The sequence below is a fragment of the Phocoena phocoena genome, chromosome 5 (assembly GCF_963924675.1).
Source record: "Phocoena phocoena chromosome 5, mPhoPho1.1, whole genome shotgun sequence".
In the NCBI taxonomy this organism is placed as follows: domain Eukaryota; kingdom Metazoa; phylum Chordata; class Mammalia; order Artiodactyla; family Phocoenidae; genus Phocoena; species Phocoena phocoena.
In genome coordinates, this window is record NC_089223.1 from 50,515,921 (window position 1) to 50,543,213 (window position 27,293).

At 36.6% G+C, this 27,293-nt stretch overlaps 1 protein-coding gene across 2 annotated transcripts; it reads right to left on the reverse strand.

Annotated features, from left to right (window-relative positions):
- Positions 1 to 798: 798 nt before the first annotated feature.
- On the reverse strand, positions 799 to 26,962 carry DCK (deoxycytidine kinase). Of its 2 annotated transcripts, none has more exons than XM_065877729.1 (7): positions 26,767 to 26,962; positions 22,107 to 22,222; positions 12,233 to 12,426; positions 11,086 to 11,233; positions 6,106 to 6,221; positions 4,497 to 4,587; positions 799 to 2,756 (listed from the first exon to the last, which is right to left on the reverse strand). In XM_065877729.1, the coding sequence occupies exons 1-7, from the start codon at positions 26,855 to 26,857 to the stop codon at positions 2,730 to 2,732; spliced, it is 783 nt and encodes a 260-aa protein (XP_065733801.1). In that variant the 5' UTR covers positions 26,858 to 26,962; the 3' UTR covers positions 799 to 2,729. The 2 variants fall into 2 exon arrangements, with proteins under 2 accessions (XP_065733801.1, XP_065733802.1); XM_065877730.1 differs by having other exon boundaries at positions 2,560 to 2,756; positions 12,233 to 12,342; positions 26,767 to 26,952.
- Between the last annotated feature and the right edge of the window lie 331 nt (positions 26,963 to 27,293).

Consider the following 27,293-nt stretch of genomic DNA (forward strand, 5'->3'; position numbering starts at 1 on the left):
TGTACCGCAACTACTCAGCCTGCACTCTAGAGCCCGCGAGCCACAACTACTGAAGCCCGTGGACCTAGAGCTCATGCTCTGCAACAAGAGAAGCCACCACAATGAGAAGCCCGCGCAACTAGAGAAAGCCTGCATGCAGCAAGGAAGACCAATGCAGCCAAAAAATAAATAAAGAGGTAAGATTTTTCAAATGAGGAAGGCTATTATCTACCAGGATTTGTAAATACTTTAAGCAACTTATCTAGCATTTTTCTGTAGGTAATGAGATTTATACCTCTACGTAAAAAACACTTTGGGACTTCTTGTCTTTTAAAATATAACAGACCTGATTCCTAGGGGCTTGGTAAACACTGCTCTAAGTTTCAGGCATAAAAGATGAGAAAACTCTGAATGAAGGGATAAATCCTGTACAATTAATCACCTTCTTAGAAGAGTAAACTATAAAAAGTAGTACATATACTTTGAAGAAAGATGATCTGATAGGGGAGACAGGATTCAAGAGATAATGCAGACCACTAGGCTCAATACCCTTGTGCTCACCCAGTGGTACAGCTTTTATTTTAAGTCATAACAAATAATAATTTTTTAAGCTTCTTTTCAATTTTACAGATTTAAAAAGTCATTAAGCTAAACATTTTTAAAGGTTATGGAAAATCTCTGAAATATGTCTCCACTTAAAATAGACTCAATGTTAATTTATATAAGCCACTATCAATCTTTATATATTCATAATTTTCTCCAAAAGTAGAATAAATTTTAATTCTAAAAGAGATGCAATCATTTCAATGAGTGTAGCTCCATTAGAGTTCATGATATTTTTACTTATTTATTTAGCAAATATTTAATTTAGTAACAAATTCATTTATATCAAACAAAAACAAATCTATACAATATCATGAGACAATTTAAATATTTATGGTAATTACAGATTTGAAACAGTCTCTTTTTCAAAGATCAGTGCATCTAAACTGTTTAACTCACTAAATTATCATCTTTGAATATCAAGAAACCAAAAACAAGAAATGATATTTTAAAAAGGAACATGATAGTTTCAAAGTAAAAGTAACTCTTCCTCTCATTAAAAGCCACAGAATTTTTCTAAAATGTCAAGTAGAAAGGTTAAATACAAAGAAAACACACTGCACACTGCACACCTTAACTACACAAAGTTGAAAGAAATCTATACGTACAGACTTAAATCTATACATACAGACCTAAAATGAACCCATGCAGATTTTTTAAATTACAACTATTTTACCCCTTGCCTTCTTTATTAATATATGTATTTACTAACATATAATCAACAAAAAATGATAATGCTTTCAAGATATATAACATAAAGCAAGATCATTTTTATCAGTAATTTCTCTTAAAGGAGGGGGAAAATACTTCAGGTATAATCCAACAGAGAAGCAAAGCAAGCTATGAAGTGAAAAGTGATGATGATGTTCTCAAAGTAGAAATGTGTGACTTTTATTTACTTTTAAATAAAACTTTAAATAGTAGGCTGCCTAATTAATCGAGACAGTAGGGAAAGTAGGAGGCAGGAAATAAGAGCTGGGACTAACTAAACAGACTTAACTGCTATGAAGAAAATCTACCTTGTCTTCAGTTTCCCTTTTGACAGCTCACCAAGTATAAAGAAAGACTACTCATTCCCAGTATAGCATCAATAAAAAATAAAATGGAAGAATGTATCCCTCACTATGTCCCACTAACATTTTACCTATAAAAATGGGAAGAAATTAAGGAAAACTATAATTCCACCTCAAATGACTTAAAGACAATCATAGATTAAGCCAATCTTTTAAGTATAGTAGTAATACTCCATTCTAAAAGAATGGTCTGAGAAGGGAAAAAGCAGGTAGCTATTTAAGTTCCAAATGAATTCAATCTTTCTATTCATGTAATAATCTTCAGTTATCTTTTAAGTATAGAAACATTTTCTCTTTAATCCTACAAAATCCCATGCAAAAGATGAAGCCTCACTCATACCACAGATGTAGAAACAAAGGCAGGAAAAAGATTAAATGATTTATAAGTTATGCCATTACAAACCGGGAACAAAGTCTAACCTGCTTCTCTACAAATGTATTATAGACACATTAATAAATCAGTGAAGTAATTAAATACTAAACCTGGTCTTATCTTCCACATAAATTAAGGTAGAAGGGAAGGCACCTGATCAAAAGTATTTAAAATAAAACCTCATCATACTTTTTTCTAAGGATTCCTTAAATTCCACTTTTCAATTTTTAACAGGTACACTAATTTACACAGGACATCTTACTATTTACTATGTAACATTAAAGTCTGTAGTTAAGAAATTGGTCAGTGAGATGAGAAGCACCAGAAAAAAAAAAAAAAGTCAACCGGCTGAGGAGGATAATAGAGGAGAAAGACAGAAGGAGGCTGGGTCCTTTATGATGCAGCTTAGCCACTATAATGATTCTGGAACCACCTACCCCCAGACTTCTTGTTGTAAGGGATACTTAAATGTATTTCTTTTTTTAAAGCTCCAAAAAAGAAAAGAAGAAAAAAAAAAAAAGGAAAAAAGAAAAACTAGCTATAAACTTTTATATAGGATTCATTAAAAAAAATTTTTTTCTTGAAACAAAAATAGTTAAAAACTTGGGTTTAGAAGAGAGACTTGTATGAATATGGACCTATGAAGATACACAAAGCTGAAGTATGTGCAATCATTTGGCTGCCTGCAGTCTTCAGCAAGATCACAAAGTGCTCAAAAATTCTTTTACCTGAGGGGAGGAAAAAAATATTAATATAATTCCTTGGCTAATTTGAGATATCTAATATTCATTTTCAATTAAAAGTATCTACACAGTTGAAGACCTCAACTGTATAAGTAACTCTATCACAAAGCCATATCATTTAGTTTCAAAAGAAATATTAACAAATACTTCAGTATTAGAAGATGAATGACCTAAAATGTCATCACAGGAGTCATTAAATTTACATTTAAGATTGATACAGTTCTATAACAGCCATAACACTAATTTTGTTATCTCTTTATAATACCATAGACTACTGACATGTGCAGCTTTAGTACTGATAACATTAATAATTGCAACGGTTTAATAAGTCTAAAGGTCCTGATTATGTATGTAACCTATGTAACAGATTTATAATTTTTCTGAAGCACAAATCTGAATCATATATACACACTGTAATATTAGTATGTGAGGAAAGGTCATATAAGTAGCAAATGAACTTAGCCAACTGGCCAACGTCACAATTCAAGATACTGCTCTCTACGTATTCTAGGCTGCAGAGTAATTCTGAATAGACAAAAATTACCGCCTTGCAAAAATACCTGAGAAAGAAAGCAAACTTCTAGTAAAACTAATTAAACCAAAAATAAATAATAATATGAAATGGTGATTATTAATCAAAATACAGAAGTGTTAGATAAAATTAAAAAGTGGTTTTACAGATTCATCTAGTTAAAATGATGGCTGGCTGACTTAATTTTATTTATTTTATTTTAACAGTATCACAAATGAATTCTGTACTAGGTTTTTAAACATCATTAAATTAGTATGAAGAGATCACTTGAATTTTCCAGATATGCTTTTCTTTATATCATGGGAAAAACAACTATATGCTTCAGTAGTTATCTATAAATGGTGAGATTTTCAAAATTCTTGAGATACATCCCTTATAAATGTTAAATACCTATTATAGTAAACAGCAGACATTTTGTGACAGGAATAAAGAAAAATAAGATTTCTCTCAAAACTAAACAAACAACAAAAAAATGTGGCTTCTTCTTTAGCTCTTAGATCACTAAGTTAATTAACATGGATATAAGGATATTTGTTATACAAATCCCATTACTATTCTCTCTCAAGTGTTCATCAATAGGTTCTCTGCCAGTCCCTTTATGAATATGAGCACCACTCACTTTATAGAATATAGTCAACTTCCAAATCTATGGAGGATAGATCAACTCTGATTAGGACAATGACTCAATGATTAGGCAGTGCCAAGTTATCACTGACAAGGTCCCAAATAGAACTCAAAACTAAAAATCTTTAATCTCAAGACTCTAGTTAGTAGAAAAATGGATGAGATCCATATCCTACAGCTTCAAACATCTTCCATACTGAATTTAGTTGAAAAAGATTAATTTCACAAATAGTTTATTATTATCTAAAGATTGGTGGTATAGGGAAGAGGGGAAGAAAAGGGAACAAAGCAGAGGAGAGTGAGCAAGAACTTTTGTTAACGTGGTCACCCCTATAATACAGATAAAGAAACTAAAGGATAAAGAAGGTCCTAATTTTAGCTAAGGCTACAAAGCTAAAAGTTGAAGTTAAGATGAGAATCTAAACAGTCTAAATCCCTCTAAAGCTCTTAACTGTCTCTTAATATAACTTTATGTAATCTTTCCTTAGAAAATTGTTTTCTCACCAAGTTAGAACACTTCTTTAGACAAGACAAAACAAATATTATTTATAGTCTTTGTATAAATCTACCTTTTCAACCAGACTGTCATGTTTGTCTTTAAAGTCTTCATTAACATCCAGTGTTAAGATAGGCACTTCTTGTAGATAATCAAAGTTGGTTCTGTTTGAAAAGAGAGAGATGAACAAAATAATTAGAAAAAGCAACAAATAAAAGAGAAATACTAAAAAATTATTCTTATGTCTTCACTGGAAAACAAAATGTTATCAATCATTTTATATTAAAATTATCCTGCCAAGTACTTCATCTGGCAGTCCCTTCTTTCTCACCTAGATTTACTATACATGTCTAAAAATCTCAGGTATAAAATATATAAAGTTAGGCATTGTGAAATGTAATTCTCTTCAAAAACCAAAATCATACCATAAAGTAGGAATGTTTGCTTTTTCTTAGAACTTTGCTGCCTTTTTTTAAAAATACATTTATTTATTTATGGCTGCATTGGGTCTTCGTTGCTGCACAAGGGCTTTCTCTACTTGTGGAGAGCAGGGGCTACTCTTCATTGCAGAGCGTGGGCTTCTCATAGCGGTGGCTTCTCTTGTTGCGGAGCACAGGATCTAGGTGCGAGGGCTTCAGTAATTGTGGCGCATGGGCTTAGTTGCTCCACGGCATGTGGGATCTTCCCGGATCAGGGCTCGAACCTGTGTCCCCTGCATTGGCAGGTGGATTCTTAACCACTGCACCACCAAGGAAATCCAGGAATATTTGCATTTTATACATGAGAAAACTAAAGCCCAGGGAGGTCACTCTGAGGCTCAGAGACTGTCTAAGGTTGTATACTAATAAGTGAGATGCGTCTGAACCAAGATCTGACTAATGACAAAGTACAGTGATCTAAGAAACAAACTTGAAATATCTTAAAATTCTCTCTGAAAGAGTATAGGTATATCTCAGAGATACTGCAGGTTTGGTTCCAGACCACTGCAATAAAGTGAATATCAAAACAAAGCAAATATTGCAACAAAGCAAGTCACACAAATTTTTTGGTTTCCCCGTGCATACAAAAGTTACATTTACTCTATACTGCAGTCTATTAAGTGTGTAATAGCATTATGTCTAAAAAAAATGTACATACCTTAATTTAAAAATACGTTATTGCTAAAAAATGCTAACCATCATCTGAGCCTTTAGAGAGTCACATAATCTTTTTGCTGGTGAAGGGTTTAAAATATTGCAAGAATTTATAAAATGTGATGTAGAGACACAACATTAGGAAATGCTGTTGGAAAAATGGTGCCACCAGACTTGCTTGACATAGGGTTACCACAGACCTTCCATTTGTAAGAAATGCAGCATGTGTGAAGCACAATAAATTGAAGTGCTATACAACAAGGTATGCTTGTACCTAAATAATGTATACAGATATATTTCCTACTTTATCCCTTAATGTGAAATTCCATATATTATGCTGTAAATACTGCTGGGGGAGATTAGCTATAAAAACTTTAAGAAAATAGGATCCCATTGCAGTAAAAAGAATCAAAATCCATACTTAATTCTGGGAGATCCTACAATACTAATAAATAAAAATGGCTGAAAATGAAAAATTATACATGATTTGGATTAAAATTTGATAAAGGAGTTTAAAATGAATAGTAAATAAGAATAAGGAAGTCTTACTTTACTGTTCTATGCAGGAGCCAGCTTTCATGCTTATAGTGAAGCTTCTCTAAGTATTCAAGAGGAATGCCTTGTTCTTCATTTCTTCCCCGTAAATATATTCTATTCAAGCATTTCTAAAAGCAAGCAATAAGAAACAGGTAGGAGGAGTGGAGGAGGCAAGGAACAATTATTCTTGACAGCTGCCATTAAATTTTTCCTTAGTGTCTCTTTAGTTATGCTAGCCAAAATCTCTATTTATTTTCCCTAGGAAGTTGATCATTTTCCTCTCCTTGTTCTTTTCAACCATTTGGTAGCTCTAAACCAAGTGTTACTCTCAAAAATAAGTCAAAATATGTGTATAAACTTTTGGCATCCATACTTGAAATAAACTGTATAAAATAAGTTTAGTTAAAAATCAAATAATTTACCTGTGATAAACCATGATGGAAAAGAATATGAAAAAGAATATAAATGTGTAACTGAGTCACTCTGCAGTACAGCAGAATTTAAACACAACATTGTAAATCAACTATTCTTCAATAAAATTTTGTTAAAAATTTAAAAGTTCAGGGACTTCCCTGGTGACGCACTGGTTAAGAATCCTCCTGCCAGAGGAAGGAACACTCCCAAACTCATTCTATGAGGCCACCATCACCCTGATACCAAAACCAGACAAAGATACTACAAAAAAACAAAATTACAGACCAATATCACTGATGAATATAGATGCAAAAAACCTCAACAAAATACCAGCAAACAGAATCCAACAACACATTAAAAGGATCATACACCATGATCAAGTGGGATTTATCCCAGGGATGCAAGGATTCTTCAATATATGCAAATCATTGTGATACACCATATTAACAAATTGAAGAATAAAAACCATATGATCATCTCAATAGATGCAGAGAAAGCTTTTGACAAAATTCAACACCCATTTATGATAAAAACTCTCCAGAACGTGGGCATAGGGGGAACCTACCTCAACATAATAAAGGCCATATACGACAAACCCACAGCAAACATCATTCTCAACGGTGCAAAACTGAAAGCATTTCCTCTAAGATCAGGAACAAGACAAGGATGTCCACTCTCACCACTATTATTCAACATAGTTTTGGAAGTCCTAGCCACGGCAATCAGAGAAGAAAAAGAAATAAAAGGAATACAAATTGGAAAAGAAGAAGTAAAACTGTCACTGTTTGCAGATGACATGATACTATACATAGAGAATACTAAAAATGCCACCAGAAAACTACTAGAGCTAATCAATGAATTTGGTAAACTTGCAGGATACAAAATTAATGCACAGAAATCTCTTGCATTCCTATACACTAATGATGAAAAATCTGAAAGAGAAATTATGGAAACACTCCCATTTACCATTGCAACAAAGAGAATAAAATACCTAGGAATAAACCTACCTAGGGAAACAAAAGACCTATATGCAGAAAATTATAAGACACTGATGAAAGAAATTAAAGATGATACAAATAGATGGAGAGATATACCATGTTCTTGGATGGGAAGAATCAACATTGTGAAAATGACTCTACTACCCAAAGCAATCTACAGACTCGATGCAATCCCTATCAAACTACCACTGGCATTATTCACAGAACTAGAACAAAAATTTTCACAATTTGTATGGAAACACAAAAGACCCCGAAAAGCCAAAGCAATCTTGAGAAAGAAAAACGGAGCTGTTGGAATCAATCTCCCTGACTTCAGACTATACTGCAAAGCTACAATAATCAAGACAGTATGGTACTGGCACAAAAACAGAAAGATAGATCAATGAAACAGTATAGAAAGCCCAGAGATAAACCCATGCACATATGGTCACTTTATCTTTGATAAAGGAGGCAACAGTATACAATGGAGAAAAGACAGCCTCTTCAACAGTGGTGCTGGGAAAACTGTACAGCTACATGTAAAAGAATGAAATTAGAACACTCCCTAACACCATACACAAAAATAAACTCAAAATGGATTAAAGACCTAAACGTAAGACCAGACACTATAAAACTCTTAGAGGAAAACTTAGGCAGAACACTCTATGACATAAATCACAGCAAGATCCTTTTTGACCCACCTCCTAGAGAAATGGAAATAAAAATAAACAAATGGGACCTAATGAAACTTAAAAGCTTTTGCACAGCAAAGGAAACCGTAAACAAGACGAAAAGACAACGCTCAGAATGGGAGAAAATATTTGCAAATGAAGCAACTGACAAAGGATTAATCTCCAAAATTTACAAGCAGCTCATGCAGCTCACTATCAAAAAAACAAACAACCCAATCCAAAAATGGGCAGAAGACCTAAATAGACATTTCTTCAAAGAAGATATACAGATTGCCAACAAACACATGAAAGAATGCTCAACATCATTAATCATTAGAGAAATGCAAATCAAAACTACAATGCGATATCATCTCACACCAGTCAGAATGGCCATCATCAAAAAATCTACAAACAATAAATACTGGAGACGGTGTGGAGAAAAGGGAACCCTTATATACTGTTGGTAGGAATGTAAATTGATACACTATGGAGAACAGTATGGAGGTCCCTTAAAATCTAAAAATAGAACTACCATATGACCCAGCAATCCCACTACTGGGCATATACCCTGAGAAAACCATAATTCAAAAAGAGTCATGTACCACAATGTTCATTGCAGCTCTATTTACAATAGCCAGGACATGGAAGCAACCTAAGTGTCCATCGACAGATCAGTGGATAAAGAAGATGTGGCACCTATATACAATGGAATATTACTCAGCCATAAAAAGAAACGAAATTGAGTTATTTGTAGTGAGGTGGATGGATCTAGAGTCTGTCATACAGAGTGAAGTAAGTCAGAAAGAGAAAAACAAATACTGTATGCTAACACATATATATATGGAATCTTAAAAAAAATGGTCATGAAGAACCTAGGGGCAAGAGGGGAATAAAGGCCCAGACCTACTAGAAAATGGACTTGAGGACACGGGCAGGGGGAAGAGTAAGCTGGGACAAAGTGTGAGAGTGGTAGTATATATATGGACATATAAACACTACCAAATGTAAAATAGATAGCTAGTGAGAAGCAGTCGCATAGCACAGGGAGATTAGCTCGGTGCTTTGTGACCAGCTAGAAGGGTGGGATAGGGAGGGTGGGAGGGAGGGAGATGCAAGAGGGAAGATATATGGGGACATATGTATATGTATAACTGATTCACTTTGTTATAAATCAGAAACTAACACACCATTGTAAAGCAATTATACTCCAATAAAAATGTTAAAAAAAAAAAAAGAGTAAACCAAAAAAAAAAAAAAGAAGAGCCAGGCAATACAGGATCCACAAGAGATAAGTGAATAGGTGTCTCAAGAGGATAAGAATAAAAAATCCAAAAACAGCAAATTTGAAACAGAATGGCAGAACAACCAGCCCAGGTTGGAGCATGGAGCTTTGAGGTTTTGAGTCATTCCAGGAGATTTGAGGCAGTAGGTTATGTAGTATAAGGAACTGGAGCTGATCTTCCTGAAGAAAACAAAGAGTCTTGAGAGGTTGTGCCTTCATTAAAAGAGAGCTAGTAAAATTCCATCCACAAGCCCGAGTGAGAGAGAGAGTCTGAAAACATTTCAAGACAATGACTTGAAAATAAATAATTCACCAGTGAGAACCTGAAATCACAGGCCTCAGACACATGTAGCATTGGGGTGCTAATTCACACAACTGACACTGCATGTGAATCTTCAAGATGAGGAATTACTATCGAACTGTTCCATACCCTTGAGGCTCTTATCTCTAAAGACCATGGGAAAAATAGAAATGAGTTAAAATGGGATAGACTGTAACAAAGAGTGGTAACCAGAATAGAATGTTTTTTAGTTTTGTTTTTTTAATAAATTTATTTGTTTAAAAATATTTTAAAAATAAAATAAAGTTTTGTGTTAGACTTTAACATATTGACTATGAATGTTTCTAGCATAATGAAATTATTAGTATTCTTCATGTTTTCTTCTATATTTGTATTTACTATTTTCATAATTAAAAACAAAAATTCTTTTCAAAAATAAAAGTGAATTTCAAAATTATTATTGTTAAATTCTGGCTTACTTGACATTAGAAGAGGAAAAAAATCATCTCTTGGAATCAGAAACCTAGTTTCTTTGAAAATTCAGCTTCAATAGCAATACGGTATTCTTTCAGGCTAGAAGTCATGGCATTTACATTCACCAGAGCCTACTTTGTGACTTAGGGAAGAAACAGGAATAAAAAACAGAGAAAAACGGGGATGCAAGCACCAAAACCAGAAATTCCTTAACAAATGTAAGTTCTTATTTAGGTTACTTTTATGAAAGGCATCTATCTACTTGGTCTTCCTGGATTCATAACATAATTTCATATGTAAACAAGAATAGCTATTTACAACCTATGACAAAAGGCACATTTTCAAGCTTCCTTAACTGAAAATGGCAAGGGTCCTCTAAGGCTCTTCTCAACTACAGCTGCTACTGCCCACCCATTCCAAGCCACAAACAACCATAAAGGATTTCTTGAAATGGACCTCCACCAACTTGGCCAGTCCTTCAGCAAACATTTACTGATCTCCCACTATGTACCCAGGCCCTATTCTAGGCACTGGAAATTCAACAGTAATTAAAATACCCAAACTTCCACCTCATGAAGCCTACATTCTAGGGGTTGCTTTAGAAAGTTTCTTAATGCAGCTGTGATAGATGACAGACCCTGAGAAAGTCAGGAAGAAATAATGAAGAACAGAACTGAGGAAGAACAGAGAAGGGGCCTAAAAGAGCAACTTCCAAATGTGGGCTTACAGTTTGCTTAGAAAAAAAGAATGTTTCTATCTACACAGTTATGAGTGTCTAATTTGGAGGTGGGGAGTAGAGTTAAACTAAATCGCCTTCATTGCATACCACTGAAAGGATTTCTAAATATTATTCTGAAATGTCAATGGACAAAACAAATTTTTATTGTTTCTCACCTCTGGAGTGGCTCGAAGATAAATGATTCCATCCAGTTCAAGGCTTTGGCCAAACTGGTTATTCATCCAGTCATGCCAGTCTTGATAAATGGTCCACTCTGTTTCATTCATGCAGTCAGATTCATACAAATTAGATGCAAAAATATACCTGAAAGAGAGTCTATATCAACACATAAATTCTTTCCAAAAAGCACAAAGAAAAAACGGATCTACTAAATGGACATGAAACATTCTCCTAAACCCATGGATAATGCCTTGGTTAGCAGAAAAAAACAACAGAAGAAAACAACACATTATCTCCAACTATAGAAAATATGTACTTGGCCAGTGGTTCCCAAAAATTTGGTGTGAGAACCCCTGGTGGTCCCCAAGACCCTTCTAGGGGTTCTGTGAGAGACCAGATTACTTTATATACTGTACTTCAACCAAAAGCTTACAACTGCTTAAAAGCAGAAGCACAAATGAGAATACAGCTGACTTCTATTAAGTCAGACACTGAAGAGATCTGCAAAGTTTCAAACAATGCTACTCTTCTCCCTAATTTTTTGTTGTGAAAGATATAATTTTCACATCTTTCTTATGTTTATATGTAATGGATTTATTATTACTAACTTCAAATAAGTTAATAAATCTTTTTTATATTTCTCAACCTTAATATCTAATAACATAAATATCAGTAAGACACGAAGCTCTTTGGGCTCCTTAATAATTATTAAGAATGTAAGGGGTCCTAAAGTTTGAGAACCTCAGATCTAACTCTAGTAAAACAATCCTTACATAATAAGCAGGGTAATTCTAAGCCTCCCTTAGAGATATATGATCTCCTAGCTCCAGGTGCAAGTCTAGAATACAGATCCAGATTTAACCAGAGCAGATAAGAATTTTAAGAGGGTTGGAAGAAAAAAAACTTCTCTGCAAATTTGAATGAGATGAGATGGCCACTATACCAGTTTCTATGGCAGCTAGCAATTATGCTAGAACTTCCCTAATGGCATTAGTACCAAACTGCTGAAGGTATTAAATGTCATTTTCCATCTCAAATCTCCAACTCAGCCTCTCTTATTACTTTGATTCCCAGGAAACAGGAAAAAAAAGTCCACTTCTAAGCCAAGATTCCAAACTGACAAGTACAGTCATTTATATATACCTGTCACTATACACAGATCGTTCAAAAAATAATACAGGTTTCTCTGCATCTTTGAGCTTGCCATTGAGAGCAGCAAGCTGAGCTCGTATTCGACTGAGGCAGGCATATGACTGGAAGGTGAAAGACCACCGTTCAGGTTTCTCATACATCATCTGAAGAACATTCCCACCACTTTTCTGAGACGTTGTCAGTTCCTATTTTGAATTTGAAAAAGGAAACAAAAAGCAATGATCAATAGGGCTATTTTAATGTTTATTAAGTTAAAAAAATTGGATAAATAAAAAAACCAAACAACCCAATTTAAAAAATGGGTAGAAGACCTTTATATACATTTTTCCAAAGATATACAGATGGCTAATAGGCATATGAAAATATGCTCAACATTGCTAATTTAAAGAAACACAAATCAAGACAATGAGATATTCACACCTGCCTCTGAACACAGTGAAATTACTTACTGCTGTTACAAAATATCAGAAAAGTTTACTAGTAACACTGCTTTGTTCAGATTTCTAGCCTAGCACCTTCCCTGGACAGAGTACAATGTGTTTAAGTAATTAAACAGGCAAAGCCATCTTAGGTCCCTTCCAGTATTCCTATCACACTGAAAAACTCCTGAGATACCTTGATGGTATCTACTTGCTATTCTCTCTCCAACCACAGCATCCACTTTTCTATATTCTGTAAAGCCAATTTCCTGTTATTAGATTTTTATATAATCTGATTAAAGTCGTTTATGTTAGGGAATATCTGATTTAAACCATGAATTTTTTTTAAAGAGGCTTGGTATCCTCAATGAATCACTTGCAAAAAATATAGAAAATAATTGTGAGCATCTATCCATTGCCACTTCACTACTACAGGCCAAAGTCAGCAAATTCGAAGCTTCCCAATCAAAAAAAAAAGGGGGAGGGTGGGGGTAAAGAGAAAGAAGCCACTGAAATTTCTTCCTTTTTTTATTTTATAAATTTATTTATTTATTTTTGGCTTCACTGGGTCTTCGTTGCTGAGTGCAGGCTTTCTCTAGTTGTGGTGAGCGGGGTTTACTCTTCATTGCGGTACATGGGCTTCTCGTTGCAGCGGCTTCTCTTGCTGTGGAGCACAGGCTCTAGGCGCACGGGCTTCAGTAGTTGCAGCACGCAGGCTCAGGAGTTGTGGCTCGTGGGCTCTAGAGCACAGGCTCAGTAGTTGTGGCGCACGGGCTTCGTCGCCCCACAGCATGTGGGATCTTCCCGGACCAGGGGTCGAACCCGTGTCTCCTGCATTGGCAGGCGGATTCTTAACCACTGCGCCACCAGGGAAGTTCCTAAAATTTCTTCCTTTGAGTGACAGTATTTTCTTTCTTTTTAAATTAAAATTGATTGCACAGTAATAGAATACATTAGAATACTTTTGATATTAGAGTTGTCAGATTAAGAAAGAAAAAACAAGGGACTTCCCTGACGATCCAGTGGTTAAGACTCCACACTCCCAATGCAGGGGACATGGGTTCGATCCCTGGTCAGAGAACTAAGATCCATCCCATGTGCTGCGTGGCCAAATAAAATAAAAATTTAAAAAAAGAAAGAAAGAAAAAACAAAACCCAGAACCCAGGGATGCTTCATCATCTTTTCTATGTCAAGCTATATAAAGAGTCCCCTAACAGTTATACAGTCTTTAATCTTGTTTTCTAACTTTCAAGGAATAAAATATGACTGCCTAATTCCTATTCTCAATCCTAGTTCAAATACCCCTGAACACTTCCTGAAAGTTCATGCTCAAGGTAGGTGGTTTTCCTCTGAGGAAAAAAAAAAAAATCCAGAAGTGTAAACATTACAACGGACCTCAGTTTCAGTTAAGAACTAAAAACCACACAAACACATGGCACTTTGAGGCAGAATTTAAATTTCATACCACAAACCACATAATTAAGTGAAACTTCTCAAAACTGGAAAAAAAAAGCATAAAATGGCAAGAGGCTAACAGTCAACAATAGGGCTGTTTAGAAATACTGAGCAGATGATGAACTGAAATAAGGGTAAAGTAACTGCCTTCCCAAACTGCTTAAAGAATAAATTTAATTTTATTAGAGTTTCAAGGGCCTTTGTTAATTTAATTATAAACTGACTTTCCACTTATTCATCATCATCCAGGGAGAAAATGTTTCATACAAGTGAATTTTTCCAGCTAAATGAAGTATATCAACTCAACCAAAACTTTCGTGTAGTTATTTTTATAAAGAGGACAGTAGTGTCTATTTTATTTTCCTACCCTAGTAAGCATAGCATTTTGGAAATTACTCTTAGTAACAGAGACAACTTTATGAACACTGACTGCTGGATTTATAAGAGAACTTAGCTAAAGAGCACAAGCTGCTATTCCACACATTAAAAAAAATTAATTTTTAAAAATTTAAGAAAATATATCAGGCAGAGAAAGACTAGTATGAAAAGATATATGTACCCTTAGGTTCATTGCAGCATTATTTACAATAGCCAAAATATGGAAACAACCTAAGTGTCTGTACGCAGATGAATGGATAAAGATGTGGTGTATGTATACAATGGAATACTACTTGGCCATAAAAGAGAACAAAATCTTGCCATTTGAAACAACATTAATGGAACTTAAGGGTATTATGCTAAGTGAAACAGGTCAGACAGAGAAAGACAAATACCACATGATATCATTTACATGTGGAATCAAACAAACAAAACCAAATCCCCAGCCTCACAGGTCTAGATGGGGGGTTGCCAGAGTGGAGGGAGGTAGGGGATGTGGGGTGAAATGGGTAAAGGGGATCAAGAAGTACAAATTTCCAGTTATAAAATAAATAAGCACAGCATGTGGGATAGAGTCAATGATATTGTATCAACTTAGTATGGTGACAGACAGTACCTAGACTTCCTGTGGTGATCATTTTTACAATGTATACAAATGTTGAATCACTATATTGGACACCTGAAACTAATACAATATTATATGTCAATTATAGCTCAATAAAATATATGTAAATATTAAATACATAATATTAAATTATTAATTATCAAATAATCAAAAAATATACATTAAAAAGTTTTTTTACTTGACACTAAAAGAGGGGCAGAGGTGTAGTGGTATTTACGTATACATGGAATTCTCTGCAGTATAAATGTTAATTCAAAACACAAAATTTAAGTCTTGGATTAGTCTGCTCTATCCCTGGTTGCATTATCTGTAGCTTACTTAGCATATTTTCAAAAAAGAATGTGCTTAGGAATGTGAACACAAAGGCCATATTTAAGTTTTCTTAAAAGTTTATTTTTTATGTCTTAGATTTAGAAAATAAAGAATTTTCGTTGAAGAACTAGTAAGTTCATTACACAAAATATCCCTTCATTAAGAAAATATACTTCAATTTTAATGATAATTATAATAATATCTACTGTTTATTATTTATTTTATGCCAGGGACTACATAAAAAGTTTTACATACATTATCTCAACCCTATGAAATAGTCATTACTGACACTATTTTATAAATTTTAAAAATGGGGCTCAAAAAGGTTGAATAACTCATTAATATCAATATATCTGGTAAGCAGCAAAACTAGGATTCAAGCCTAAGACTGACAATAAAGCCATATTCTTTCCAAAATGTTGATCTGCTATTGAATACTGAAGTTATATCATATCTATAAAGCAAGTAATACTTAATTTGATTTCTTGAAGGGGCTATTCAGATACTATGTGGATAATTAACTGGTGCTGGTACTCTGTATTTTAATTATGTTATCTTAGACATGGATAACTTTACATAATTATACAATGGAGAATTCACTAATGACATAAATACAAATTCACTAGTGAAAATACATCTGAGTTATTTTTATAAATAAAACTAACCGTGAAAAAAAATTTTTTGTCTTTATCATTATCTGGGCTTACTATTTCAGGTTGTCTTTGGTGCACAAATACCTATTACCAAAATAACCATCAACTTTATTTTGTTTTGTTTTGTGTCTGGCTGCGCCCCAAGGCTTGTGGGATGTTAGCTCCCTGACTAGGGATCGAACCCGTGCCCCCTGCAATGGAAGAGCGGAGTCCTAACCACTTGAACCACCAGAGAATCCCCTAAAATAACCCATTAACTTTAAAATAAACTTCAACAACTTCTACACTGATTAATTAAACATGGCACTTTTGAGTTTAAGTTACATTAACAAATATATTTAAAGTACTTCTATTTAGAAATTGCGTGTGATAGATACTACTATGTGTTCCCTAAAATCAGGTTGTTTTTCTTCCTGGACACACAGCTAGGCTTTATTTCCCAGTCTCCCTTGTAATTAACTACAGCCAGAAGACTCAGTTCCAGCCAGTGGAAGTAGGGCAGAAGCAATGTTTATCATGTCCAGGCTGGACCCATAAAAACCTCTCAAAAGCGATGATTCTTTCTTTATTCATCAACTGGAAGCAAAAGACACCAAGTCCCTAGAGCAGCGGTTTTCAACTTCAACTCCAGGGCAGGGGTACCAAAGTATGATCCCCATAACAGCAGCATCAACCTCACTTGGGAACTTGAGAGAAATGCACATTTTCAACACCCCACTGCCAGACCTATTAAATCAGAAACTGGGGTCGAGGGCCAAGTCTTTGTTTTAACAAGTCCTCCAGGTGACTCTGCTGAACACTAAAGTTTGAAGCACTGTCCTAGAGGTTAGATGAGCCACACATTAGAAGGGGTCTAGGTCTCTGAGTGACAGCATGGTATGCCATCCACTCAATACCATATTGTACTGTACACTGCCTGAGAAATGAAATTTGATCATCTTAAACCACAGAGACTTTACTATAGCAGCAAGTATTACCTTAAATTTACCTGATACGGACTTCCTTGGTGGTGCAGTGGTTAAGAATGCACCACAACTACTGAGCCTGCGCTCTAGAGCCCACGAGCCACAACAACTGAAGCCTGTGCTCCCACAACAAGAGAAGCCACCACAATGAGAAGCCCACGCACCATAATGAAGAGGAGCCCCTGCTCACCATAACTAGAGAAAGTCCCCAAGCAGCAACGAAGACCCAATGCAGCCAAAAATAAATATTAAATTTAAAAAAAAGAATGACTTATCAAAAAATATGCTGTTGTTTCACAGATAAGTATATTTTATACCTTCTTTCACAGAGTTACTAATTTTTCAGTGACTTCTTAGTGGTAAGAAGTGTTAGATAAAAGTAAAATAGCATTTCACAGTAAATAACAAAGATCTCCCAAAAGAATTCAGCTCACTGAGAGAAACAGACTAAAAATATCTTCCTAACAGTCTGCAGACCTCAAAAAATAGGCTAAAAGAAAGCAATTAAATCAAAGCTTTGGGCTTAAATAATAACATAAATCACCAAATAAAGCACACTGTTATTTGAAATAAATCTTTAATACAAAGACTGATAATCATCTGGGTCATATGATTTAAAGATACTCTTTCCATGGGAGGAGAAGGGAGGGGAGACTACATAATCTTCCTAGGTACTTTCTCCCTCTTTATTTTGCTATAATTGGTGGGAGCTCATGGATAGTATAGCAACATTTCAGCCACTAGGTGGCAGGTAAAAAACAAAACCAGCTAAACATGCAGGTGCAAATTAAATTACTGACTAGGGGAAGAGATCAAAGGTACCAGCAGCCCAACTCTTCCCATCCCAGTGTTACTGCCAAGAAGTGTGATTAAATGGAGAACATTCGAAGTAGGACTGGCCTTACCAGAGTTGGGTCTGAAGACAGTCTACTTCTCACTATTGACAGCATGCTAAGAAAGCTTAGATTTGGATAGTGGTTCACACTATAATCCCAAGGAATAGGTCAGGGATGGGTCTGGGGAAGAAGGGCCCCAGGATGAGGGAAGAAATTCCATTTCTTGAGGTCCAGGAAAAAAGAAAATATCCAAAGATACTGAGAACCCACCCACTCATTACTACCCTCACACTCCGCTACCTTATCCCCAAAATACTATCCCCACAATCTGAAACTCCACCTAAGTAGAGAGGATTAACAACATAGTAGCCTTTAATACACACACAAAATTAAAACTATCCTCCAAGAATGTACACAAATATACAAAATCCAATGAAGGTTACCAAATTGTAACATGGTGGAGACATGACTGGATTACAGGAAACTGATGAAAGTATATGTTAACGAAAGTATATGTTAACAATAATAGTAGGTTCACTTGCATGGTAGTTATAAAGAAAGTTTGGAATTTTGACTCTAGTACACAGGAAGAAAATGCTCCAGCCCATAAACATGAATATCAGATCCATGAAGCCAATTCTTAAAATGGAGACAGATGCATCAATGCATCTTAGTGTGATGACATCAGTCATTAAGATAATATAACTAATTCCCCTGAGCTCTGATTCTAAGCTTAATAGACAACCTTCTTATTATAAATTGGCTTCCCATGTATATTAATGCAATGTTTTCAACCTCTCCTCTCCAACATAACTAAAGGGTTCAATACACTCCTAACACTAACAGTGATTCACTAGGGCAGTCATTTTTAACCAGGAGGCATCCCACATATTTAAATTCCCAAGGGATTTTTTGTTGTTTGAAAAAGCACCAAATCCTTGAGATCTTATAAGTTCCTTCTACTAGGCCTATATAGAGAATGGGTTGACCTACATCAATGAATCTGATAATTACATTTCTCTCTGCAAATTAAAATTTTTGACATTATAGTTTTTATATATGTTCCTGTGTGCTTGGTTAATATAAGGTACACTGGGAATTCCCTGGCGGTCCAGTGGTTAGGACTCTGCGCTTCCATTGCAGGAGGCACAGGTTCAATCCTTGGTGGTCGGGGAACTAAGCCATGCAGTGCAACAAAAAAAAAAAAAAAAAAAAAGTAAGGTACACTGAGAGGCAGAAACATTTAATGTGCCAACAAACCAGTTATACATGTTTAATACGAGTTAGAAGCTATGATATTAAAACTAGAATGGACCTTAAATGAAGGTCACCTAATCCAATCTAGTCTAACATTCCCCCAATAAAAGAGTTCCTTCAGTTCCTTCTGTATTTCTCACATTGGTTTAATTTGGCTACTTTCTACCTAACCCCTGAGAATGACTGCACTGACAGCTGACCCCAGAAATGAGGGGGAGAAAGATTATTTTTAGAACACAGGTCTCTCATTTCTAAATGTAAGCAAACTTGAATAGGGCACTTTGAAAGAGGCCACAAGACATACTTTAAGAGGTAAAAATGCAGGGTGAGGGAAGACAGAAGATCCAAAGGAAAATGGGCAAAAGGACCTGAAAAGGGACTTTACAAAAGAAATCCAAATGGCAAATAAATTAATTAATTAAAGGAGCACCATCTCATTAGCAATCAGGAAAATATAAATTTAAACATAAAAGATATTAAATGTTCAACAGAATGATAAAATTTAGGAAGCTGGACAATACTAAATACTGGCAAAGGGGTGAACCATTGACAGCTTCAGTACACTGTGGGGAATGTAAACTGGTAAAACCACTTCAGAAAACAGGAATCAAACACATACCCACCACCCAGTAATTTTACTTCTTATTCCAAGAGAAACTCTTGCATGTGTACACCAGGATTCATATTCCTAACAGGGCTGTTTTTACAGCAACTAAAGTAGGAACCGCTCAAAAACTGATCAAAGGTATAGAATGGACAAACAGTGATATATGAACACAATTGAATACCATATGGCAATGAAAATGAACAAGCTATAGCTGCATGCAACAATATAGACAAATTTCACAAACTTATTAAGCAAAATAAGCAAGAGGAAAAGGAATGCAAACAGATGATTTCATTTATACAACATTAAAAAACAGACAAAACATTATGTTTCTTAGAGATATGTTCATGTACATAAAATTTTTAGAAAGCAGAAAAATTATTATCACAAGAATTATTTTATGTGAGTGATTACCCCTAGCGGAGTTATTACCCTTGGGAAGGAGATACTGTGACCTGAGAAGAACAAACAGGGACTTCTTGAACGAGAAAGTAATGGTCTATTTCTTGACCTGGGTGATGGTTACAAAGATGATAGCCTTCAAATTGTTCTTTAAACTGTACATAGTTTATATACTTTTCTATAGTTATATCATATGTCAATAAAAAATGTTGAAAGAAGCAAATAAATTTACCCACTTTAAAACTCTACTTAAGGCTAACTCTGCCCTTCCTCAAAGACCAGACTGAAATATCAATTTCTTAAGAAGATGGAGTCCATATGGGAAGGAAGTCCCTTCAGGGTTTAGTCCTAGATTATTCAAAGGATTGGGGTGTAGTGAGCTGGGTCCCAGACCTAAAGTTAACTATGTTTGGCCAACAGGTATTTGAGAAAATACTTTTGGTTATTAAAAACCAGTGTCCCCAAAGTCTGCAGAGTACCTTGGCTGGTGACTCCTCCTTGTATATATGATTTACATTTTAAATATTCAATTATTATTCCTAGATTCCCTAGACCAAAAGCTAAACTTTTAAAATGAGACTTTTTTTTCAAAACCTCTCTGTCCTCCTCAGACCTAACAAAGTAAGTTTCTAGCACACATTTCCATTTTTCCATTTCTGCTATGCTGCTTTCAATTTCAATTCTCATTTCTCCAGAAATAAAAATCTTAGCAATCAAATCTCTCTTCATACACATACAGTAAAGTTTGCTGTAAAGAATGGAATTTAACGATTATGCCCTCTTTCTCATTTGTAGTGTAGGATGGAAAGTTCTGGGAAATTGAAACTTGTGTCCAGGGTGAAAGTCCAACACGAACGAAAGTACAAAAATAATGGCTGTCTCTAAGACAAAAGTCCTGAAAAATAAACTAGTAAAATTCAGCTATTGGGTAGCTGTTTTTGCTTTTCTTATTTACCTATTTTTAAACAAAATGTAAAAAGCCATGCAAGAAATTTAACTTAAAATTAGATTTTTTTAAAACGTTTTAATTGGGCTTTCCTAGTGGCGCAGTGGTTGAGAATCTGCCTTCTAATGCAGGGGACACGGGTTCGATCCCTGGTCTGGGAGGATCCCACATGCCGCGGAGCAACTAGGCCCGTGAGCCACAACTACTGAGCTTGCGCGTCTGGAGCCTGTGCTCCGCAACAAGAGAGGCCGTGATAGCGAGAGGCCCGCGCACCGCGATGAAGAGTGCCCCCTGCTTGCCACAACCAGAGAAAGCCCTCGCACAGAAACGAAGACCCAACACAGCAAAAATTAATTAATTAATTAATAAACTCCTACCCCCAACATCTTCTTTAAAAAAAAAAAAGTTTTAATTAATTTTTAAAAACTTTTAAAATTCTACTTAGATGCAATGGAGTGCATAATCTTAAGTGCATAGTTCAATGCGTGTTATACATATATATATACTTCCACATAACTACTGCCCAAATAAAGATACAGACTTAGAGCTATATTTGAAAGTTTGTTTGTTTGCTTTTTTTTAATTTATTTATTTTTGGCTGCATGGGGTCTTTGTTGCTGCGTGCGGACTTTCTCTAGTTGTGGCGAGCGGGGTCTGCTCTTCATTGCAGTGTGCGGGCTTCTCACTCCAGTGGTTTCTCTTGCTGTGGAGCATAGGCTCTAGGCACACGGGCTCAGTAGTTGTGGCTTGCGGGCTCCAGAGTGCAGGCTCAGTAGTTGTGGTGCACAGGCTTCGTTGCTCCATGGCATGTGGAATCGTCCAGGACCAGGGCTTGAACCCGTGTTCCCTGCACCGGCAGGAGGATTCTTAACCACTGTGCCACCAGGGAAGCCCTATATTTGAAAGTTTTATTGCAAAAGGAAAAAAAACAAAACAAAAAAAATCCAAGAATACAACTGTTCTCTAAATCAAAAATTTTTATTTTATTAAATAAAGTTTATTTTCATACCTCAAATTCATCCTGAGTACTCTGAACATTGCACCACCTGGCAACAGGTTCAGGAACCACTTCCCAATCCTCACAGACTTGTTTAAGGATATTCACAAATGTTGACTTCCCAGCAGCTGTTGTGAGAGGAAAAGTGAAACTGAGGAAGGAAATTTATCAGGAAAAAAATGCCAAGACAGCCATCAGCTTTTACAAAATTTATAATAGCAAACAATACAAAAAAGAAAAGCAGTCGATTTTCTAAACTTTCTCTTTTAGACTTTATTTAAATGAAAAGGAAAAGGATCCCTGCCCACCTGTATTAAGCTCCTTTGTGTGTTACTGTTTTTAGTTTACCAAAGCCATGGAACAGAATTTTAAACATTCTAGGGAATTCCCTGGAGGTCCAGTGATTAGAACTTTGCACTTCCAATTCAGGGGGGATGGGTCCCATCCCTGGTCTGGTCCAGGAACTAAGATCCCGCAAGCCGCTCAGCGCGGCCAAAAAAAAAAGTAAAAATTCTAGTCCTAGACTTACTTTCCTTAACAAAACAGAGATAACTGGAAAGTGGTTAAGGCTATTATCCCACTTAATTAGGTATGTAATTTTGGGCAAGTCACTGAACCTCTCAGAACCTGTTTCCTCATAATACAATGGAGACTGTAATAATAATACCCTCCTCATGGAAACTGCTGTGATAAATAAGTAAACTATCACAACAGTGACAGTCATTCCAGGCTCTTGCATTTTCAAAATTTTCCTCTCTACTGGCTCTATTTGTTCAGTTTCCAAACAAACTCAGGTTTTTCCTATCTAAAACCAATCTAGAAACAACCAAATAAACCACAAAATTAATATAAAGATGCATCCAGGGAATTCCCTGGTGGTCCAGTAGTTAGGACTCTGAGCTCTCACTGCCGAGGGCCAGGGTTCAATCCCTGGTCGGGGAAGTAAGATTCAACAAGCCAAGCAGTGTGGCCAGAAAAAAAAAAAAAAAAAAAAAGCATCCAATTCCCAGAGTTTTAGGATGGGAAATAATATGATTATTATTATATGACACTAATTATCATATGACACTATGGCTAACAGAAATTATAAAAATATTTTTGCAAAACACTTCCTACAAGCAATAGCCATGTTTTTTCTGCTTCACTTTTATGGTTCTGTGCACTCTATCAAACTCCTTAAAAAAAAAAAAAAAAGTTGTATAGACTTTACTTCTCCCTGATCATTCACTAGTTTCTGAGATATCTAGAAGGAAAAAAAGAAAACAGTTTGGGTGTAACTAAGACATTATATTCACTATTTTAAAATTATCTGGGAGGGCTTCCCTGGTGGCGCAGTGGTTGAGAGTCCGCCTGCCGATGCAGGGGACACGGGTTCGTGCCCCAGTCCAGGAAGATCCCACATGACGCGAAGCGGCTAGGCCCGTGGGCCATGGCCGCTGAGCCTGTGCGTCCAGAGCCTGTGCTCCGTGGGAGAGGCCACAACAGTAAGAGGCCCGTGTACCGGGGAAAAAAAATATCTGGGAATTCATTCAATTTAATAGTAGGGAAAGTCTTGACCTAGAATTTGACAGGGTTTAACAATACTCTTAATGACCACCACACCCTTCCTATCTGAAGTCACCAAATGTGATTATATGAGTCACCTCTGGTCAGCATGATGTTTTCTCTCTCTCTCCATATATATGAATACAAATGCACACGCACATAGATAAACATTTAAAAAACAGCAACTGAAGCAAAGCCTCCTCTTCCTTATAAACTGGATCCAAAGAGGGCAAAAAGAACTTACCTTTGACTTGAAGAACTATAATCAAACCTAAAACATTACATAGGTCGATAGAAAAGAAAAAAAAAAAAAGAGGGAGGGTCAATCAGAAGGTAACATAGAGAGAAGAGTTAAGAAGCAAAACACAAAAGTCATATTACCACCAGAGGACAGGCAAAAAACTTTTAAGGATAAACTAGATGACCATGAGGTTTAATCATAGGAAAAACACTGGTGGACCACAAATTTCATGTGAAGAGGGTAAGCATAGAAACTGTAAGGCATTAAGAAGTGAACGGAGGCATATAAAACGTTCACCAGACATTCACTGAGCTAGATGGAGGAAGGAAGGAAAACATGATGTTCAGAAAGAGCACCCAAGGAACACATTAAAACACCAGCCATCAGCTAGACTCTGAAAGCACTTAAGGCTAGAGCATTCAGCTTTCTTCTGATACTGCTTACAAACAGAAAAAGTTCATGCGGTCATACTCTGAAATTTTAAGAGTAATAAGTTACTCTCTAAAATTACTCTTTATTTCAAGCAGTATAAAAATAGTTACCTGCAGTTCCCAATCAGACTAATATCCAGTTCCTTAACTTATGAGGAGGAAATGGGGGGCTTGAAAATAAGCTAATTAATAAATTTAAATTCTAGGAAGGCAAAGGAGAACAAGAACCAAGGACACTGATGTTAATACTTTAAAAAGTCATGGGACCTAACAAAATTATTAATGCCAAGTAGGCATAATGATGCCAAAAATCATTCTATACAGACCATTAAGATGAGAAGTAGGTAAGGACTCCAAAATCTAACGTAAGAGAGTAATTTAGTTAGAGAACATGAGAAAACAAGTTACATGAGTATGAAATGAAAATGACCAGTTAAAGTTCAAATTCTAGAAAATAGACGAATCATGAAATAGTCTTCTATAAACAGATTAGCAATTTGTACATATATGGCTTATTTGGGTCTGGCAAATAAGGCGGAGGGCACATGAACAACAGTATAAGAGCATTAATAAACAGCAAATGACAAAGCTGCAGTGTCAGGGAAAACCGTTAAGTGGTAAGTGACATATCCCATCTAAAGAGCAAATGGTTCTCTTACAGAAACACAGTGCTACCAGATCTTCAGATTTTTCAAGAGAAGCCAAGAACCTAGATGTTTATGGGAAATCTCAACATTTGTAAATGCTAGCAACTAATTAAAAATGTTTTTTTCAAAGTTGGGCATGCCAATATTGTGTAACTGCAGGCCATCAGTTTGCAGCTCCTTCCAGTGTAGGTAATGGGGAGGTGAGAGAATTTTAAGCAAGGGATAACACAATCACATTTGTATACACAAAGACTGCTCTGGGAGAATTTTGAGAAATTGGAGAGGAGGTGATATATTAGAAAATTATTTTAGCTGCTGAGAAGATTAAAGATGCTTGGAAGGAAGTAAATTTCCAGATATGATACATTGCTTCAGTGGATTTAGGAAAGGGAAGGGATTGTGGTATAAATCTGAGAGGTTGTTCATTCAAATTTACTTTTGAATAGGTTTTGTTCATCTACTTTCTCCTGTCTTTATACATCGTCTTCTATATCCAATAAGTAGCTGTGAGGAATCATACTAGTAAACATTCACCTTCAAAGAACTTATCCAGCTAAGAAGAAATGAGAGTCTATTACATTGATCTTTCCCACTGGTGCCTTAATATTGGAGCAATGAAACAAGATGTCCTCTTTGAGGGTGTGTCCAGCTTTTTCTATTCCTTGGAATGCTGCTAGAACACCTGTTTGCCTTGCCTTTTAAAAGAAGTACAAGTGCTGTCAACACAGTGAGAATTAAAATTTGCTGTATGCATGAATGACCAGTACCTAACTTGGAACCAAAAAAACAAAATCCTATCAAAACAGGAAGTACCAGGCGTAGGTTTCCTGTGGTAGGAAATAGGGAAGAATCGCAAGTTCTCATGTATCCTGCAAAATGACATCTGGGTTAAGAACAGAAACAGCAGTGGTCTTTGAATCATAACACAATGTTTACTTGGATGTTGGGTAGGGAGTGAGGAACTCCTTCTGCTAAGATCATTTAAAAATTCTTTCCTTGTACTTGAATGTTTACAGCAGTTTTATTCATAATCTAAATACTGGAAACAATCCAAATGTCCACAATTGGGAGAGAGAAACTGTGGTATATCCGTGCAGTGGAATACTACTCAGAAACAAAAAAGAACAAACCACAGATACAAGCAACATGAATAAATGTAAAAGCATTATGCTAAACTAGAGAAGCAAGACACAAAAGGCTACATACTCTATGAATCCATTTATATGACATTCTGAAAAAGGCAAAACTTACAGGATTAGAAATCAGATTACCGCTTGCCAGGGGATAGGAATGGAGAGGAGACTGACTACAAAGAAGCAAGAGGGAACTTTCTGCAGGGATGGAAATGTTCTGAATCTTGATCATGGTGGTAGTAAAACATTGTATGTTTGTCAAACCTCACAGAGGGGTATACCTAAAAAGGGATCCTTTAACTTATGTATATTGCACCTCAAGAACTGACATACAGACACATCCAAAAAAAACACCACACACCGCAAAAACAAAACCCTTCCCAAACAAAGAGGATGAAAGGGACCCCAAGCGCGCCTCACAAGGCCCGCAGGCCTAGGCCGGCCGCCTGACGCCCAGGGGTCACGAACACCCTCGTGGCACGGGAGGGAAGCTGGAGAGGCAAGAGAAGGGTGCTTTCGGCGGCTGGGGAATTTGAGGGCGCGTCTGCAAGCACAGGAGCAGGCTGGGAGGAAAGCCCTCAATGAGGAGGAGCAGGGATGAAGCGAAGGGGCGCTTCAGCCGCCGCTGCCGCGACTACCCCTGCTTTGGGACCAACACTTCCCGAGGCTCCTTACCGATGTTCCCTTCGATGGAAATTTTCTTGATGCGGGTCCCCTCAGAGCTGGCTGCGGGAGATGGGCAGCTCCTCTTGGGTGGGGTGGCCATGCCTCGTCTTGTGGCGGCACCGAGCACGTCGGGCAGGGAGCGCTGGGAGGTGGTCAAAGGTGTGCGCCACTGGGCCGCCGCCGCCGCGGAGCTCGCCTTGAAAGGCAGGCTCTCTGGCCGGCGGGTACCCGGGTTTGATTTTGGCGCGCGGCTGCAGCTGCCGACTGAGGCGGGACTGTGAAGTGGCCGCCCGCCCAGCGGGGAAGCCACGCCCCCGCCTTCCCCTAAACCAGAGTTCCCTCCTGGGCCGCTCCGCCGGAGCCCGCCTCGCGCGGGGCCCCTGCGTGCGCGCCCAGCACGAAGGGTCACGGGGAGCGGAGGAGGCGGGGCCGCGCGCGCGCAGGCGCATCTCTGCCCAGAAGGCGGTGGCAGGGAGGGTTCCCTGAATCTTGTGGGAATCCGGGCGGGTGCCCAAGGTTGAAAAGCGCTCGAGGGT

What these genes read in the sequence shown, in the direction of transcription:
- DCK (XM_065877729.1), bottom strand. Translation starts at nt 26,857, where the DNA reads ATGGCCACCCCACCCAAGAGGAGCTGCCCATCTCCCGCAGCCAGCTCT. An exon ending in ATCTTCGAGCCACTCCAGAG is followed by an intron (nt 6,222 to 11,085) that starts GTGAGAAACAAT and finishes GCTTGCTTTTAG; the next exon opens with AAATGCTTGAATAGAATATA. An exon ending in CTCCTGCATAGAACAGTAAA is followed by an intron (nt 4,588 to 6,105) that starts GTAAGACTTCCT and finishes CTTTTCAAACAG; the next exon opens with AACCAACTTTGATTATCTAC.